We start from the raw sequence: 20,897 nt of genomic DNA on the forward strand, positions 1-20,897 counted from the left end.
GTTGCATAATCATTATTCAGTTACATTTTCCATTAATTAATTTTAGTCAAATTCTGTCTCTATTAAGAGCTCAGTAATGCAGCTGCAGTGTGCATTAAGTGTCTGATGTATGTCATGAGACAGACCCAGATAAAAGGGGCAAAGAGGTCTGGACAAGAAGCAGACAAAGAGATTGGACAGCAAAATATCCAGGGAAAGAGGAGAATGCTCGAGTTAGGCAACACTATTTTAGGGAAGACTACAGAAAAAGTATTTAAATATGATAAGCACAGCAATTTTTTTTGATACGTTGTATCAGTAAAAACCCATAAATTTCTAAAAGATGGACAAAACCCCTCTTGGAGTACTAGATGTTGACCAATGTCATGGTAACTCATTGGACAAGCTCTACCACAGGCTGCTGAAATATGATTATTATTAATTGTAATTGCATCAAAATACAATAATCTAACAGCAACATAATTATATTTACATGATGGGAACACATTCCTTCATTAAAATACTTCCAGTGCTTGTGAATTTAAGCAAGAACCTAATTTAGCAGGTAAAATTTGTTCATCTGGAAAATCTCAGTACTTATGAGTTTGTCTGTGAGCGAGTTTCCAAGCTAAAGGATAGCCAAAGCTGTCTATTTTGTGTTTATATTGTGGTTTAATTTTGTTAAAGGGATTATAGGAAGTAATTCAGACTCCTCCTCTTCTGTCTCCTCTTGAAATTGACAACAGTACAAAGTGAGAACTGCCAAGAACTGCGAAGCCTCTCAGTTGCACACACAGCTATTGTGTTACATCTCTGAAGTAGCACAGGTTAATAAAATCATTTTAGCAACTTTTCCCACCCATTACATGGATCAAAAAAGTCCTGTCCTTTTCACAGTGATAATGCTGAGATTTTTGAACCACCAGAATAATTACTTGTCTAGTGATAACATTCTCAGGTAGGAAGTTGAGAACACTGCCAGAAACAATGAATCAGGGGGAGAAAAAGGCATTACCTGATAGTTTTGATCATGCTGAGCCCCATTTCAACGCAGCAGTGTGCATGGTCCTGGCGAGGTTCTGGGAGGCCCGAGACGCAGTAGTAACAATCCCCCAGAATCTTTATTCTGAGACAATGGTGTTCCTACACACAAATGTAGCAAAGAGAAAGAAAATATTTGCAGATTTTTTCATCATGCTAAGGTGAAAGTAAAAGTGGTTAAAAAATTACTCTTAAAAAACCAACAAACACCCCACCCTCTTTCTGGATGTTTCCTGCTTGTCATTAATATAATTATGATTTATATCACTTTTGAAATTAAGTACCTTTACATTTGCAAAAAAAGGCTATAGTGATTTTTATTTTATTCTAATCAGAGACATTCTTGTTGATGGGGAGAAAGGTTTTATCAGAGCTCGGTGGAACATAAGCCAAGGATTCAGAAATGCCAGCTGAGATAATGAATAACCCAATTTAAGCTATGTTCCTCCAGGGCATGTTTTCCTGCCCATTTTTTACACTGGAAATAAATGAAAAATCTCTTTCCTCCCACTGAAATCCCTTCCCACCTAAAGTTTCTGCACTGACACTCAAGTATTCCCGACAGCTATAGGAGCTGATCAAGTATTTGGATGGCAAGGTTCTCAAAGAAGCTGTCCTGCATCAAGCTCATGCTATGGAGGAATGATGTTTCTTTGGCATCCAGCTAGAGACATCCTTTACCCTAAGAGCAAATAGTGAATTTAATTTCTAAAATACATATTAACACTATCATTAGAAACTGAAGCAGAATATTATTGTGTAACTTGATCAGTATTTTAGAAGATCCTTTTCTAGTGAGCAGAAATATCTGAGTTGCTGCATTTTTGCAGTTCCCAGACCAGCATGTGATTCCAAGATTACCTGTAAATTTGTCCAATGTATTCTGCTGATTGGGCCCTCACAGGAGGCCATCAATGCACAGGAGCAGAGAACATTACAAGTTGTGGCAAGGAAGTGTTTTTATGATTGAGAGTCATTGAAATATTGAGTGTAGTATTAATAATCAATCAGTAAAGGCTGCAATAACAGACCTTTAAAAAGAAAAATTTAAGTAAGATATGGGAGCAAATGTGAATGCTGGTTCTCCCAGGAATCAAGTATGGGTTCCCTTCAAAGTTTTGCTCAGGAAGAATGAAGGTTTGTAGTCAACCTCAGACAAGCCTTGCACAATCCTGGAGTGGCACACAGAATTCACACACTTTTACCCAAAGCTTTTTGAGAAGACAGCTGAAGTCTTAAGCATGCCAGCAAGGGTAAAAGCTGCTCTGGGCAAGTGGCCAAAGTAAGCTGATTCACCCCAAAATCTCCTTAAACCATCAGTAGGAACTGACTGTGTTTGAAGCTTTGGTTAAGTCTCCAGCTAAAACCAGTGCTTGCCTTTGAAGTGCAATGCTTTGGTATCCAAATTTCACACAAAATTCCAGACTGAACTCAGGCTTCTAAAATGTCAAAATTCATATGTAACTCTCCTCTCTCCTCAACCCCTTATTTTCAGCCCCTCTGCGGACCCACAGAAGAACACTAGGAATTTTTCATAATGCTTCAAATGAAATTGTACATCCTAAACCCCTCCAAAACAACTTTTTTTAACTGTTCCTCCTCAATGGAAAGAATTAGAGTTCTGATGTTACCACATTTGCCATCTAATTTTTTAACTATAGAGTGAAACTATGAAACATAAAAGTTAATTGACAAGTAGGTAGGACTCAATGGCATAAATCAGTGCATGTCAAACATTAAGTGGGTTTCCTTAAGCTTCTCTCTGTGTTCCTCATTTAGACAAAATGCAAAGAGATGAAGATATAAACCACAGATTCTAGAGTTCTTGGGCTTTTCTAAAGGTCCCATTCAATTGATTCTTACTATAAGTGATGTTTGCTTTCACATCTAGAAAGTAAAAGTATTCTGTATAATGACATATTGGCTTGACCAAGGTGGAATAAATCAAAAGGCAATACTTGATTCAGAGCCACTACAAATACTTTACAAATAATAACCTTATAGTAGGATAGAGCGGGAAAAAAAAGAAAAGTAGTCAATGTTTAGGAAAGAAAGACTGGAATAAAAGAAAGAAGAAAGATATATCTCTAGTATTATTATATTTTAATTTTTTAATTACATTTTTAATTTCAACATTTATTATACCTATGTGATGACATGGGTAATCCCTATTAAGTGAGAATTTATTTTAGCACAGTTAATGACCTCAGTCTTCAATAGGCTAAGACTGTTGTTTGATTCTTAATACCTCACTTAAACTGGCTACAGTGCTGATTCCAGTAAATTCAGATGAGACTTATATCACCTTCCTGCATGTCTGAAATACAGAATAAAGCAGACAACTTCAGAGGCATGTGCTTTTTGTAAGAATAAGAATCTTCATGCATGTCAATATCTGCTAACGACTGTGACACAGGAAATCCATTCAAGTCCTCATGAATGCTTTCTTTCCCTTGTCATGTGATGTCACCTGACTCATTTGCCAAAGCTCAGGAAGTCATCCATGGAGTGCAATATCCAAGAGGAGATGACTGTGTCAGGTGTCCCTACGCCAGGGAGCAGTGGAGCCCAAGGAGAGCCAGGCAAGGCAGTCAGGGAAGCCTGGGGACAAATTCAGCTCACAGCTAAAGCTGTTGGCTGGGCTTCAGTTCAGCTGTCTGTACCTAAACTCACCATGTGTCTGTAAAACCCTGGGTATGTGAAACACCCACACAGGACTAACAAATATGACATAAGATTTATGTCCTGTTGAACATTGTAGGGGTCAGGCAAGGTGTCTCTACTGGCACAAGAAACCACAGGGAGCTTTTAAATGACTCCTTGTCTTCCTATTTTTTTTTCCTGTTAATCATATTATTATGACTGCTAAATGTGATCTGTGTTACAGCCTGACTACATTGCTTTTTCATTTTTTATTCTTCCCTACTTATTCCCATCATACTCATTTCAAAAGTAAACTATGGGCTTTTTATCCCTGGAAATATTTCATCTAGAGGAAGATAATTCAACGACTCTCAAGAAGGACAGGAGGCTAATGGTATCTGCCTTTGGCAGAGGCAAACTGCCTGCTCTCCTGAGATTCCCTCCAATGACTCGGTAGCTTAATCACATCCACAGTTTCGACTCAAAGCTTTGTCAAAATGGTTGTACAAGAGCATTAAGGTTAGACTCATGGATAATGCAGGCAGCCATGCTCCAGTTTTATATCAGAGACTGAGTTTTGTCAGGGCCTGCCCACTTTTCAGTGGTATAAAAGGATATAAGTATCAATCAAGATTTTAGTATCAATCATTAGATATTAGTATCAATCATGATATTAGTATCAATCAATCAATCAATCAAGAGGAAAGAGCTCAAGCCCACTTCCTAAAATCATTTCACTGCAATGGTATCTAAGAGTGGCAAGTTGATATTAAATGAAAATGAATGAAAAGTCTAAATATGTATGAAGAAACTGTAAAATGAGTAAATTATTTAAATAAGAGAAAATTGTCATGCAAGAACTTTGGTACAGGAAATATTTTTCACAACAGTGCTAAATTCTTACACCATTCTGAGGCCATTATCATTTCCTCTTTAATTTATTCTATCCATCTTCCCTTTTTCATATGCAATTCTAGAAGTTGTCCTTAGGCATGTAAATGACAGCTGATATTAAACAGACATTCACATCAGTATCCATCAGTCTCACAGCCCTTTCAATACTCATTCATTAATAGCACTTATTGAGGGGATCAATTAAAATCTCAGCATGTCACAATTAGGGCTCTTTTCTCCCCTTATTTGCAGCTTTTCATTTGCTGCAAGTGGAAGATTAAGGGGCCTGATTCTGCCAAGATCAATTTAAATCAGAATTTTTGCCTGGGGAAATTGAACAGACTCAAACACCCAACTATTTTTAATAATAATTCTAGATTAATTCAGTGGCAATTGATAAGAAACCTTTTTTCAATTCACCTAAATCCAGAGAAAAAGAAAATATGCAGATTTTTCATAAATAATTGCCTTGTATGTGGTGAATGATTTATGTTTGAGCTTATTAAATATACCCCTAGTGACTGGAAAGGAAGCAAAGCAAATTGGCATAAGGTGGGGCTGCAGAAATGAGTTGCTCAAATAACAAGTTACTGAAAGACACAGTCAGAGACTTCATTTATATTTCTTGTTTCCTTGGGCTGAATTTCTGACAAGGGAAAAAAAGTGATTTTGTTTTATAAGCTATGCCACTGTTTCAATTCTGCCAGTGCTGAATTAATCATTTCACCTAGTTTTGAAGGGAACCCCATAGGATAGCGAACAGACCATAGAAAATGCAAAATTTTTTGCAATTTTCATAATTTCAAGCTCAAAGTTTAGAACATTGAGGATGAAAAATTACTGCAACTGAACTTCAGAACAAAGAGAAGTCATACACATAAGTCTTCTTTTAAAAGGCAGCCAGAGTGGGAGGAGGAAAGGACTTGGCCTTTGAGCACAATAGCTCAGTTCCTGAAACATGTGCCAAAGGTAGAGGAAACCTGGACAAACCTCATGTCTCAGCATGAATGGGGGCTAGGCCAAAGCTCTTAATCAGCAGTCTGTTTTAGGGTGGGTTGGTGAGAGAGCTCCATCCAAATTCCTTCTACTGCAGCTCTGTCACGTTGGAAAACAGAACTGGGACCTTGGGAGAGCCAGATGGACAGGGGTTCTCAAGCCTGGCCATGCAGGCAAAAAAAGGACTAGATATGGTACACAGTTACAAAGATTGTTTCTAATTTTTATACACATAAAGGGAAAAATATGGCAGTCTTTCATTTGCCTGAATACATGACACTATATTAAACAGTTTCTGCATATTTTAACATACTGTATAAAAAATGGTTTGGGTTTTTTTTAGAATAACCTATAATGGGGCACTTAGGATTTCTCTGTGCTGCCAAAAAAATAGGTTTGAGGTCTCTCATGCTGCAGAAGGAATTGATGCATGATGGTGAATGAGTTTTGTAATTTATTATATCAACAGCTTTGTTCCTTTACATGTTGTAGAAGAAAACTGTTATGACTGTTATGTCTGGTGAGCAATTTGCCTTGGCAGCTCGTGTTAATTAGAAGACTATGCTTTAAGTGATTTCAGGGACAGAAATCCCCATGAGAAAGATTCAAGGTGTTTCTTTCCAGCTAAAGCAGCAACAATTCTGAATGGAAATTCTGCCCCTTAGGAGTTTCTAGAACTGAATTGCTTCAGGTACATGGGACACTGGTCAGCAACATTAGAACATGAGCCAGGTTTGTCCAGGTGGCCAAGAAAGGGGCTGTAGCCAGGTGAGGGTCAATCTTTTCTCCCAAGTAATAAGAGACAGGAAAAGAAGAAATGGCCTCCAGTTGCACCAGAGGAGTTTTAGATTGGATATTAGGTAAAATTTCTTCATCTAAAGGGTTGCCAAGCATTGGAACAGGCTGCTTGGGAAAGAGGTTGAGTTGTCAGTCCTGAAGATATTTAAAAGATATGTGGATGTGCTGCTTAGGGACATGGTTTAGTAGTGGCCCTAGAAGTGTTAGGTACATGGCTAATCTTGGAGGTCTTTTCCAGCCTTAATTATTCTATTATTCTCTTAAGAATGAGTTGGAGAATTCCCAAGAATATACTTGTGAAGCCTAATTTAATTCAAATCCCAAATTAGTCAAAAAGTGGGGCTTCTTTTTGGGGGAGGTTGAATTTGAGTAATTCTTAGTTTATAAATAACTGGAGAATTTGAAACAAGTTTTATTTAATCTGTCATTTCCATCTGAATTTTTTCATAAAAAAAACTGTATACTATCACTTTTAAAAGTGTTTTGTGGCCTGGGGTTTATATAACTCTTTAGTAATTTTGATGGGCTCTTTACCATCTGAAAAACTGTAAATGTAGGGAGAACATGGTAAACAAGGTTGTTTATTCATTAGTATGAGCCAATTAATTATTGACACTGCTTGGGAGGAAAAACACCTCAGAATTAAGCACTGCAAAAAGAGGATTCACTCCATCCTTTTACTATAAATTCATACAATGTCTTTATAATGAACTAAATATTATATATTCATATTCATAATCCAGAAACTCTGCTTCTTGCTACAGCACCTCAAACATATACACATGAAAAAATTCACACCTGGCATATATGTTCATACAAGGTTTTTTAGGAAGTCTCTGGAATCCTGTGGGTTACATGCTTGAAGATAATTTCACCATGGAACAAAGCACTGCCAGCTCAGAGCTGAAAGGTGGCCTGGGACTGTAAAGAACTGCAGAGGAAGTGTCTTTATCAAGAAACAGAAAAGCACCCAAAACTCTCCAGTCTTCCCTTCCTGATACCAACAGGTGCAGGTGTTTTACTGGGGTTATGGGTGATGTGTTCTTGTGGAGCCTGGTAGTCAGGTTGGTTTCCACCTCTGGAAACAGCATTCACAAGATTGGTAATACACTGTTGAAGGAATTTTTGACAGCTTGTCTGCAGCACCACAGGAGACAATTTAATCAAGGTTACAGGAGAAGATTGCCTCCTTAGAAACAAAATAAACAAAACTCCCATCAGTCCCTTAATAAGCTCCTTTTCCTCTTTGTTGTATCTGAAACTGAATCTACAAAGAGTGTAGATGAATTTAGAAAGATGATAATTTAAATCATGGTATTGGCTGACATCTAGCACTGCAGAGAAGGCAGAGGAAAAACAAACATCAAAAATAACTTTTACTTCACCAAGGCAGGACTTTTTTTAGGCTTAAGTATCTTCTTGAATGTCATCTTATTTCCCTTCTCAAAATTTCTGCCTAAGGAAAATATTAATATTAATTGAGTTTCCATTTAGGCCTTTCAGTAGATGAAGTATAAATAAGGGAATGCTTTCTCCAGTTCTGTTTTATGTCAACTTAGTTTTCTTCTTTGTAAATGTTACTTTTCTCTTTAATAACTATAAATTTTTTACAAATATCACAGAGTGATTAGAAATGGGAAGTAGCTGTACGTAACATATCATTACATTTTTTCTTAGAGGAAATATTGAACTGAATTCTAATTTTTGTTTGGAGTGTTCTGTGGTAATGATACAGACATTATGGATTTTTTTTTGTTATTAATTATAGGCATCAATGTATAATAATTACATCAATAAAACTTGATGTAACTTAGGGAAGATTAAAAAAAATCAGAGACTTTTCATTAGTTCTGTATTGCTTAATAAAGCTTAATAAGAGAAAAAAGAAGCTTACCTAAATTACATTTTTCAGTATGTTGTGAAAATATCTTCTTTAATATTATATGATTTATATAAGATGTTCAAGCAGATCCAACAAACCTTTATATGAGATTATAATTTAATACTTTTATTTAGAAGTAAATAAGGATTTATACATTTTTTTCCTTAAAATCTAAAAAACTGCCTCAAGCTTTCTGCAACTTATCTCTTTGCTTTGATGGTAATTCTTAGCAAACTCCAAGAGTCTGAGTAACATTTTAAAGGGTTATGATAACTCTAGTTAAGCTGATTAAGAACCAGTTAAGTGATAGATCTGAAATCTAGATGTGATTGTGTAATCCTCCTTAGTGGAAGAGCCTTCTAGGGAAGCCTTGAGAGAACCACTTCCCAAAAGTCCTGTGGAGGATTTACAGGCAAGTAGAAAACTATTGCTAATAATATTTACAAAAGGAATAAGACCAGTAAAATAAACAATTACCATGCAGACATGGTGGTCACAGTGTGACAGCAAGACCAGAAAACACAAAAATAATATTTTTCAGTATGATAGTGTTCTCACTGTATGTTCAGAAACATGGCATTTGGATAGTGATTGAGGAAAGAGAGATTAGAAGGAATTGTGATGATCTGCCTTCACACTTATGGAGGTTAGTCCAGGAACACTGTTTTCAGTGCTTTAAAAGGGATTCTCAAAAACAGGAGGTGTTCCAGAAAAGTAGCCCCTAAAACTATTTGAAGGAATAAATCTCACAGAGTAAAAACCTTGCTGTGAGTTTGGTCTGTTTCTTTTATCAAAAGGAAACCCAAGAAGCCCTTTGATCAAAGCATCCAGATGCATTCCCAGAGGAAGTCAGTGGCTACAAGATGGTCCTTTTGTCTGGGAATGATTTGCCATAGCAAGAATCAATGGATGTAATTCAAAGTCAGTAAAAAATCAAAGGAGAAAAAACCTATACAGAATAAAACAGTGAGAGTGTTAAGGCACTCCAATATACTACCAAGATGGACCAGTATTAAAGCAAGATCATCTAGCGGTGCATTCAGCTGAAGACCAGGAATTTTTCCAAAAGATACACCTCTTTTACCAGGTGTGAAAGCTTTATGCAATATCAGATATGTAGGTTGATAGATCTATGTAATTCACAAGTCCTTAAAATTCAGGGACACTCAGTGTCCATTTCCAAAATTTTCCAGAGGAAAAGGTGAAGTTCAAGATACGATTGAAACCCTTTTATTTTATGCAGCTCCTCCCCTCCATAAGAGTTCAGTGTGGAGTCTTGGTTTCCTGCAAAGTGCAGAGGGAGAATTTGTCTCCCTGAATTGGACAGAAACACCAAACCCTTTCTAAGGAAGCAAGAGAGGTTCCTCTGTATTAGACATCTCTATTGTCAGGGCATCACACAGGTATCATGACATCCAGGTCACAGAACTCACAAATAAGGAACATAATTAAAATGACTTTCTTTTTACTAAATTTTAATTTTTCATGATCATATAACTTTAATCTTTGCAGGCAAAATCTGTTCAATTTCTGCAGTGGTCCTTCCCTGTGCCTTCCACCTTTCAGAGGATTGTTCTACACCATTGGCTTAGTCTAATAATGTGTTAAAAAGAGAAGTAAATTCCCAGACTAGGAAAGGAAATGCATCAAGGAGCCTAGAGTCTTGAATTTAGTGACTGGGACATTCACTTGAGAGGTGATCATCCTGATAATGATGTTTTGCAGACACAGATGTTCTTTCATCCCAAATCAGAGATTTCTAGATAAGAAATTCTTGGCTATGTAAAACAGACTGATATATTTAATACCATTTCTTTAAAATAAACTCCCCTACACTTATGGGATACCTATTATTGTGTGGCATATTCAGTGTTCTCCATTAAGATTTATGAATTTAGAACTATAAATTGCAACAGAAAGGTTTCTAGAAGTTTTAAGTGGAGATGTGTGACAAGCCACAGAGAGGGGAAAATGTCTAGGCATTAAAAGAAGCAAAATTTTCAGTTCCCATAAAACAAAAACGAAAAAACAAAAACAAAACAAGCAGGAAGTTGACTTCAGGGTTAAGTGGCAAGTGGAGGAGGATTCACTGGATTAGACTTTTAAATGTAAATGCCTTCTTTGTTCCCAACTCCTTTACTGAATATAGTCATTCCATACAAAATCACTATTGGTTAAATATAGCTTATAGAATGGTTACAAAATATGGTTAATGATCATGAATGCTAGCCAAAATTGAAATGTGAAGCAAGGCAATAAAGAATTTTTTATACATAGTCATCCTAAAATATTTCTGTGACATACATACATTCTATTTGGTGTAAAATATGTTTCTTCAATTAAAAAAGCTATTTTTGTCAAGCCATACAAAAGCAGACATTACTCCTCTAAGCTTTCTAAAAGACAAGACCGAGGTAATTCTTTCACCTGGCTTTACAGTGTAGACCAGAGCTGACAAGGGGTTTTTGTTTGCAAAGCAGATGTTTTGGGTTGCATTTACTAATTTGCCACTGCCCAGGCAATAGGTTATGGCATCACTCTGTACAAGAGAAAACACACTGCTATTTGAGGTAAAAATAGCTGAATCAAAAGAAATTTCAATAACTATGGAAGACTTGCTTTTCTTGACCTTAATGTGTAAGATGAGAGAAAACCACAAGGATCTTACTCTGATACCATGCAATATGTGTACAAATACCCCATCACCCTAATTTAGAAATGTATAAAAGCCAGTGAGGGATGCAAATCTCTACATCAGGCCAAGCCATTTTAGGTTTCCATTACAGTAAATAGATAGCATGGTCTATGATATTCAGTGTGATTAGCATTTTCCCATAGTATGTACATACATTTGGCTGGATAAATTATAAGATAAACTCCATGAAATGTACTTCATTGCCTCCACTTAGAAGAATTATTAGTCAGCTCAGATATTGACACTAAAGATATCCATATTAAATTACATTTTGACCAAAGAGAAATGAAAAAAATAAAATACACAAGCTAGCAAAACTGAGCATGTTCCGCTTGTATTTTTGTGCTTCACTTTTTTTCTGATTAGTGCTAATTAAGGAGAAATTCATTTTCTTGATGCAATAATTTCCTCTGCTGTGTTTAATTAATTTCATTGTTGAGATAGATAGAATCCAGCCTAAAGACTGTAAACCCTGCTATTAACTAACCACTGCAATGACTGTGAGAACTGATTAGATGACCTTAAATGAATGCGTCTTTTAACCTTCCTCACTTTGCAAAAGAAAAGACAAGTAAAGCTAGGGTCTTAAAAAACAAATTTCCAGCAAAAATACAAAATATGAAGCTTCCTTAGAAACTGTGGTAGCTGATCTCCCTTCATACCATTCTCTATCCAGCACTACAGAAACCTAATTTTCTGATGACAACCTCTGCTTTCACATGCTATCAGAACTCATCATTTTTCATATAATTTTGTCAGTATCTTCCAATCTCAATTACTGTATAAAATCCCTTTCAGGAGAATCTGGATATATATTATTCAAATTGATCAGAGGGTATTTCCCAAACCTCCCAAACATGGAATTGATTTTGTCTTTTTGGAAATCAATTGTTTAACTCACATGTGCTAGTCGATCAAATCTGGCAAAGAGTTCATTCAGCATTCGGACCAGCTCCTGGGCTGACAGAGTTGTGGAAAGGTTGGTGAAGCCTTTAACATCTGCAAAAAGAATGCTAAAAAAAAGAAAACATATTAATATTTCACTCTATTTCCTTTAATTATTGAATGTTTTAAGTTACTTTCTAGCATTTTACTAGCGGAAGGATAATTTTATTACCCTTGAAGTAACATTACCTCTGTTCTATACTTTTGTACATAATGGAGTACAGAATATAAATATTGAAGGAACTAAAACATACTACTAAGAGTGAGAAAATGTTTTGCCAAAAATAGGAGTCATGCTAGTCTAGATTTTCAAACCATACAAGTCTTAAATTCTAAGAGTACAGACAAATCTGTGATAGTCTTGATATACACCAGGCTAAGGCCAGTTTTATTTAGTGTCATTTTAGGCATGTGACAGAAGTACCTGAGTTAGAAATATAGTGTTCTCTTTTTAAGGTATGAATCTTTAATTGGATAATTTTTTTTCATTCTACTGACTTTACAGGGAGCCCAGTGTGATTGTACTTTGAATTTAGGTGTATCAACTTGTGTGCCTGAAATTGTGGTAGGATGTCCATTAACAAACTACTTGCAAACAGACTTCTAACCTGTGTTTGAACATCCAGTTATTTTTCTTGCCTTTTGGCTGCTCACTGTGCCTAGAATGCCGACATGTGAATATAGAGAAACATAAACAGACACAAAGTCTGTGGTGTGCAAGATACTGCCCAGAACAAAGCATGTAATAGCTCAGTAATTATTAGCCAAAGAAAGCATTGGCTACCTTATAAAGCAGTAATGTTCAAAAAGACACACATCATTCTGGCATAAACCTGGTTAGCCCTTGAAAGTCAACCAATAACTGGTCTTACAATCTGAGTAGCAGAAGATTTTGTTTCACTTTAGCAGATGACTTGTGGTGAACAAGATCGCAATTTGGAAGTGTCTGAGAATTACTAATGTAACCAATAAGAAATACAGTAATAATCAGGTTGACCGATAGCACATCTTCAAATGTATGGACTGGTGAAGGTTTGGGTGAGGTTTAAACAAGATACTTACAAACTTGGTAAGACTTTTACCAGTGAGAAGTAATAAAATTAAAAGGTAAAGTACCAAGCTACTCAAAGAGTAATGAATAGTAATAATAGACTAAATTTATAAAAATAAGATTTTCAAACTACTAGTTTCTACACTTTTAATTTTCAAACCACCAAAAATTTCTACCTGGATACTTTTAAGGATTTATATACCATTGGTTTAGGTAGTATTCAGTACTGAACATTTAGGAAACAAAATAAGGTGTATGAAACCTTATTTCTAGTTTCTGGCAGTATGTATAGAAGCCAACCAGTATCTCTATTTTAAAGCACGCAGAATTTCAATTTCAAATCTCTTTCAGGCATAAAATATGTTTAGACTTCTCACCCTGTCTACAACCCTTTTCCATTAAAGCAAAAGGACCATTTCTCCATATTTTTATTCTTCTACAGCAACACTTACTCTGAGTATGAAAAAGGTTAATGGAAGACATTTTAATTTAGTGCAACTCAAACCTTTATGAGGGTCCTTGATACTTTCAATCAGATTTAATAAAATAACATATCCAAGCTACTGCATGGGCACAGAAGCAGCAGATAATCAATTTATTCTTCTGTAGAAGTGCAAATTATATTTTATTGAACTCCTGACAAAGTTATGTTTTGGTTTCTTTGAAAGGCAAAGTACATGCTTCCCATGCAAATATCTGCCACCATATCCATGCTTATTTTTCACTTCCTTCAATGATGATTTCAAAGATGGTCCCTCAATGATTTTCCCTTGTGTTTTGGGAAAGGCTTATGGAAAATGCTATTGGCTTAATAAAATATTCTGATTTACTGGAAATACAATAAAATCAAGATTATGTAATGTCATGGAGTGGAAGTTGATCATTCTGGTGTAAATGTACAATTAGGACTAATTACATTGAGTAGCAGCTCATAGGATAATTATTACCCTTCTGATAACATATCAGGAAAGAAAAAAAATTAGAGAAGAATAAAGATTAAGAAAATAATAATAAGACTGATTAAATGAAAATGGCTATAAAGCAGAGGAACCATATAACCGATTACCATCTTTGAAAACATCTTACAAGTCTCCATCTCATTTTTCAGTGTGTGGCGTGAGCCAGCTTGTGGCAGAATATGTGTCCACATCTAGGCAGGGGTCTGCTTCCTGTTCAATCCTGACCACTTAAGTGAATTGAGGGTAAAAAAGTGAAAAAAAGTGAAAAAAAGACACAAATGGTCCAGATTCAGTGTTTAGTTCAAATGGGTATTGCCATTGTCATGGCATCCAGCCATTCTGATGAGTAGAAGAAGGCATCAAAATGCTTCTCTGCTCAAATACTAAACAAGGGTACATTTTCTAATTTATGAATGAATAAAGCAACAGAAGGGAAACTTCCAGACAAGAGTAATTTAGCAACATCTGAGACCTTAAAAATTACAGAAAGGCTACTTCACCCACCTGACATTCTCATAACGATGAATGTAGATCTTATGGAACTGGTGCTGCAAATGTTCATCTTCCACATTGGTCATGTCATTGATCATTTCCAGGACTACAAACCGTGGCAACACAGAGAGCACCAGTCGTTCCTAAACAAAGAGGAAACCAGTCTCAGTCTGAACTGGTATTTCACAATGCCCAGTTTAAGGATCTGGATAACTGGTTATTTAAGATGTGGCCCTCCTCTCTAAAAATTCTAGCTCAGGCCATTTGTGATAAGTCACTTTATCAGCCTGAGTCCATAGTCCAGGACACCTTCAGTTTAGGTAAGGAAGAATAAAATGAGCTCACATGCAGCCATTCAAACTGGTCCTCTTAACTAAGAGGACTGGAGAACATATTCAACATTTCTAATTAGTTTTGTCTATGTTTCAAGAACACTCAGGAAGAATAAACATTTGATACATATGTTTATATATATACACATGTTTCTACTAATATACTAATGTATATTAGTAGAATATCCATGTATATTAGTTTATTATTAGCATGCAAACACAGTGTATCAGTGCATATTAGTGTACATATACTTCTAGTATTTGTGTATAAGAAGATATATCCACGGAAGTCCTGTTTCCAGCCCTGTCATAATATAATTAACGCCAGAATTTTCACAGAATTTCACAAATATTCTGAGTGGGAAGGGACCACAAGGATCTTAAGTGACTGGCCTATATGGGGATTGAATCTGGACTCATGGTTATTAGCACCATGCTCTAACTAACCACATCTCAGTACAGCCAGGCAAGCCCTCAAAAAGTAATCAAGTTTTTTAATGAAAGCCCTAGATCATCCCCTGAGAGATTTTAGACTGGCTTCAGTGGCTCATCAGTTTAACAGCTTTGACAGATTTTTGCAAGTATCCAATCCAAATCTGTTTCTCTGCAAATTAAACCCTCTTTTTATCCTTTCAAATTGGGCATGGATAATTATTGATTGCTGCTTTCTCTGTAATAATCTTTCTGTACTAAAATACCGTTATTGTGTCCTCTTGCCATGTGTCTCTCTCTCTTTTTTTTTTTTTAGATTAGAAAGCTTTGTCCAGTATTGGAATTTATCACTCCCAATCACTCTGAATCAAAGTTACAATTTTTCACTTTTCTTTTGCTTTAGAGGATTGCAAATACTGAAATTCTATTGAACTAAAGAAGAGAATGTTACTAGCATGTATGTAAGCTATTTATAACCAAATTTCAAACAATATTTTGAGGACTAGGATATGTCTAGTGTTAACCAGATACGAACTCCCAATTCAGGCACACATGTAGACTACAGAACACACAGGTGAATGAAGTCCTATCCTCTCCTCTCCTCTCCTCTCCTCTCCTCTCCTCTCCTCTCCTCTCCTCTCCTCCACCTTTTTCTGTCAAAGAAACTGATGTTGAATTTGTTTTGAGGAAACTTGATATCAGAAGGATATAAAATAATCTCATAGTATGCAGGCTGTTTGTTATGTCCCTTCTCAGGGGTGAAATTCTTTTCAGAGAAAACAAGAAAAAACAAAGAGGAATGATGGGTGGAATGAGAGAGACAAGCAAACCAATCATGAAAATAATGATTTTTATGCCAGCAGGATTCAATGTCATGTGGATGAAATGTTGCCATAGATGAAACATCTGAATAAATGAAGGAATCCCTTCCCAGCTTTCATAGGAAGTGATATCACTACTAACTTACAACTTTCTCAGTGTAGATCATGAAGAATTCTCACTCTGAGCAGTCTTAGTCAGCAGTTAGTAAACACTCTTTAGCTCTGATGGGAACACATTGTGGATAAACACCTCCATTTGTCTAGATGGCAGCACCAGCTGAGGTGAGCTGTATGTTTGTTTAAGAGGGGAGAACACAGGCTGCCACAAGCTCCACTGGAGCACTGGAGTGTTTCACCACTGCAGCACTGGAGTGTTACACCCCTGTCCAAGAAGGCACTCCTTCCTGCATAACATGCTGACAGAATATGAGAGAACTGAGAATCTCCTAATATTTAATTTATCCACCTATTCTACAAACTTTTGCTAAATAAAGACCTGCTTTTGTGAGGAAGAGACAAAAAATTATGTGAGTGATGTCTGCTATAGAGCAGGCTGTGAATTATAATGCAGCAAGATCACCCTTTATTTTGGGAAATAGCCAAGCTCAGACTTTCTGTTTTCATACTGGGTGGTTCTAATTTTAGCACATCTGCTTTGTCTTGGCTTTGTTCCACCCTTTCCACCTGGGAATTCTGCTATCCTTCATTCTTCTGATGTGTAAACACTGGATGTGATGCTTGTGATAGCAAGAATGAAACTAATCCCTTAGGAGGTGCTTCATGCTCCTGCAAACCCAGGTTTCACAGGAACACCTACACCTCAGGTAGCTTCACTCACAAGTAAATGCAAAGAGCTGCTGATTGTTAGGCTGGGAGCTAGAAATGTTTTAAAAATTTTGTGTTCTTAGGCTGCCTATCATAGAAGGCAATTAGATTTTCTTATTCCTTCACTATTAAGATATATAGCTCACTATAACCAAAAAATAAAAAAGACTTCTGGACATATCAGATCAGTATTTCAGGGAGTTGTATGAATAAAGTGTCCAATGACTTCTTGTGAAGATACATTCAGAATAATACTAATTTTTTTCACTGTTAAAAGAAATATGTTATTTCCCAGCTTACCCATGAAGGATGGCAAAGTGGAAGACCATTTTTTTAAGGAGATATGAAGAAAGAAAGCAAACAGAAATACTGGTTTTTATTGAACTGTTTATGAAATCTATGATAAGTGAACATTTAAAAAAAGATCAGTTCCTTCATACATTTATGGCTTAAATAGAGAATGTATTTTTTTTCCCCAAAAGGAAAATCTTACATTCCTCATTTGCATTCACCTAAGGGAGTATCGAGCAATGCCTCTAGAAAGTTTATCTAAAATAAAACATAGTTGGCTTGACACATGTTCACTAAGCCAAGAAAAATTTGCCTAGGACATTTGATATCTTAACCTTCATGCTACTCATTAAGGTGAGTTAAATGTTCTTGTCTGCACATAAGATCTGGCAATGACCCATAAAACTGAGGTTAATTACTTTGCCTCTGTAGCAGCCCTCCTCCATTAATAGTGAAGCGTGTGATGAGCCTTTGTTGGAATCACAACTGAAGGTTGATGAACAGCTCATGTCACTGCTCTGCATGGTGGATGTTGTGCTAAGGAAGAGCACTGCAAGAAAAACAGCATTCAAGTGTGTATGTGTGTTTCTATGTATACTTTTTGAGGCACTTCAGCTACCATCAATTATCTGGTACTGAAGCATTCAAATGACAGAAATTTTTTTGCTCTGTGGGTGTCAGCTGTCCCTTGCTATGCCCAGCTACTCCTACATCACACCACACTGACAAGATGGTGGGGATGCTGAACCAGGCTTCTTCTCCAAGCTGGGAACTGAGGTGGGCTCTAGTGTGGATCCTTTCCATTCTTTCTTCTCCTACAGCTGATTCTAGTGTCCTCTGGACCAAGTCCTTTTTCAGAGGTCTTTCACATCACTTTTCTTCAATCCAACAGTTAAGAAAGATTTTCGGTTATTTAAGAATGAGCGTCAGGTCACTCTTTCCTTGATGTAAAGATCCTTGCCACATAACTCCCCTTCAAGCTACTTAAATACTATTGCTCCTATTTCACAGATTTAGATACTGTGGCACAGAAGAACAGCACAAATGTGTGGAGGTCATGTACAAAAAAGCAGTAACTAATCCCAGGGAAAAGAAAAATGTCATTTTTTATTATCTTCTGTACTTTACTATTTACATGATCAAAGATTCCTCACTTTTTTAGTCAGTCTCTCTTGGAAGGTATTTTCAGAGCTGGAGGGTAACACATGAGAAAAATTTCCTTTTCTTACAGAGAAAACCCTAATAAAATGTTATGAAATCTAGGGTGAAGAAAACTCCATCACCCAGATCTTTTGAAAGCTTACTAGTTCAGCATGGGCAAAGTGGAAACAATTCAAAGCAACAGTGGAAGTGGTTTGAAAAGGAGCTGAGATATATTTGTTCAAGAGAAAAGACATAGAAGAAAGAAAATAGCAACAAAGGAATACTAGAAAAGAGCTGGTGAACTATTCTTCTAATAACAATTCATGACATGAATCAACCCCAGTGTTTAAGATGGAGCAGTCAGAGTTTAGAGTAAATAAATTTAAAAAGTACCTTTAACATGAAGAATAACTATGGTAAAGAAAAAGAAAAAAAACAGTAGAAAACACTAAATGTAACAAATTGATGGTAGAATTCAGGTCTGCATTCGAACACCTGAGTTTTGTGATTCCAAGGTAGTTATGCCCAAACTTTCCTTTCATCCAAGGAATCTGGGGAGATAATCAACTGAGTAAATTACTCCTTTGGTGTTACTATGGGTCCCTTTCGGTTGTGTTGCCTGTTTTGACTAGAACTCAGTCCATGGTAGTAGGAGCTCACAGATGTAAAGAGTGTGTAGTCACTTAGTTTAGGAGGTGACAAATATGGAGCTGACTCCTACCCAATCTACTCCTTCAGGAAAAGTTAGCAGCAGTGAAACAAATCCTGCAATGATAAGTAAATTAACTTCATGAGTCACCCACATCTACTTAAAATCCCAAGACTGCAATTTAACATTTATACTGCCTCTAAGGCCCATTTATTGTTTTATGCATCTGCAATAGTCATTCTCTGTTTCACAGCTTTGCTGTGGTCTGCATGCACTGATCCCTTGGGTCACTTGTACTGAAATCAGGGGGTACCAGTGCTCACAACTGCACAAACATTGGTAGGCACATTTATGGAGAAGTGGGGCATGTCCCTGATGAATAAATAATGACCTTTGCAGCAGTTTTTGAGAAGAGTCAATTAACCAGTGCACAAGACCTCAGTCTTGTGAATAAAAACCAGAGACCTTTCCACTTGGGCTGATCAAAGAGACCAAAACTCCAACAAGAACAAAACATCTACAAGCAATTTGGGAACTGGAGGAGATTGCTAAGAGGAAGGTCAAACTCCCTGAGGTTTCTCTGCAGGTCATGTGAGGGAATCACCCTTGCAGGGTCTGCTGTCTGCAAAGGCTCCATGCACCAGCTCCATTTAGATGGCATAGTCTTTTCTTTGTTCCACATAATTTTTACTGGGGATGGCTTTGCCAAGGCACAAAAACCCCTCTTGACTGAGGGGTGAATTCAGGTTTTGCTCTTCTTCCTCTGCATGTACCATCAAAAGGGGGAACCTAGAGAGAAGTCGTGGGAGTAAGTCTGGGTTTGGAATCATGCTGCTGATGGCTGTTCCCAAGTCACTTGTGTAAAACTGGAGTGGGTGTAGCCCAGAAGTGTTTAACTATAGATGCTCTAGAGAAACTGTTTCATATTTTTCATCTTGATTTTTAAGAATAATTTTTCCAGAACCATCAAGCTTATCTTTAACAACAGTTACAATTTATATCAGAGGTGTTTTATTGTCTTAAACACTGAATTTAATAGGATGTGAAAAGGGCCATTCAGAGCAGTAGTTTTAGTCTTTCTGGAGCACATGAGCTTTTATTACATTTAAGGGAAGTCAATAAAAATTGCATTGTTTTGTACTGAAAATCTGACCATGATGAGAATAGATGCAATTATTGTAGATGTCACTCTAGAAAATGGAAATTAGCACCTCTCATTATGATGAACTGCTCTGAAGAGAAATTCCTTTGTGCTTACTAAGTGCACAATGGACATTCTATTTGCAGCTGCTCTTTCTTCTGTCTCTTCAAGACAATAGGAGTTAATTAAAAAATACTGAAGGAACTGCAGTACCTAATTCATTCAGACTTGTGGGGTTATGAGGCTGCCTTTTAGCTTTTACTACTTCTGCAATGTTTGATATGAGCAATATCAACTTAGTTTTATTTTAATTCCAGTAACTAATATCCCAAATTATCCCATCCTTGGCTGTATGTTCCATTTAGCTGTTTTCAAAGAACAAACAAGGCCAGGTCACACAGAAGGTCTTGGAGTCTCCTTTTGTTTAGCTTTTGTCTATGAAACGTATCTAGAATCTCAATCAAACTGATAATCCAGTATTTATGAGAGTGAATGAAAGTGAACACTTCATGAAAGTGCCTAATGAGACATGTTGCAAAGTTTGTGGCAATGAAAGTAGGAAAAAAGCTTTTTCCACACAATTCTTGTAGGAAGATGTTATTCAATTGTTTCCTCTGCTGTTGTCCAAATCAGCATAAAACAATATACACAGCACATGCTGAAGGGAGGAACTGCAAGTCCTGCTGCTCCTTTGTTTTGGCTGGGTGGGGAATGGTTTGATAATTCAACACCTGAAGCCACATTACAAAATCTTGGCAGGGTGTGATGACTAACAGTCTACTGCCATGTGTAAAAGGAGGTGTTTTTTATTATCCAGTTGGCTGTGTGAGGAGATCACAATCTTAGTGCCTGCTTACCCTGCAGTTTCTAAGATGTAGAAGAATGCCT

The 20,897-nt window shown here is 36.6% G+C and overlaps 1 protein-coding gene across 2 annotated transcripts in view; it reads right to left on the bottom strand.

Annotated features, from left to right (window-relative positions):
* Positions 1-20,897, bottom strand: part of ADCY8 (adenylate cyclase 8) — a 117,100-nt gene that overhangs the window by 53,503 nt on the left and 42,700 nt on the right. For both annotated transcript variants that reach the window (XM_071421807.1, XM_071421805.1), the window contains exons 3-5: positions 14,388-14,518; positions 11,830-11,941; positions 995-1,122 (exon numbers count right to left, since the gene is read on the bottom strand). In XM_071421807.1, the coding sequence (XP_071277908.1) occupies positions 995-1,122; positions 11,830-11,941; positions 14,388-14,518 (371 nt within the window). The remainder of the gene's footprint in view (positions 1-994; positions 1,123-11,829; positions 11,942-14,387; positions 14,519-20,897) is intronic.

This window comes from Agelaius tricolor, unplaced genomic scaffold (genome assembly GCF_023055355.1).
Source record: "Agelaius tricolor isolate 1412-34295 unplaced genomic scaffold, bAgeTri1.0.p SCAF_2, whole genome shotgun sequence".
Taxonomy (NCBI): Eukaryota; Metazoa; Chordata; class Aves; order Passeriformes; family Icteridae; genus Agelaius; species Agelaius tricolor.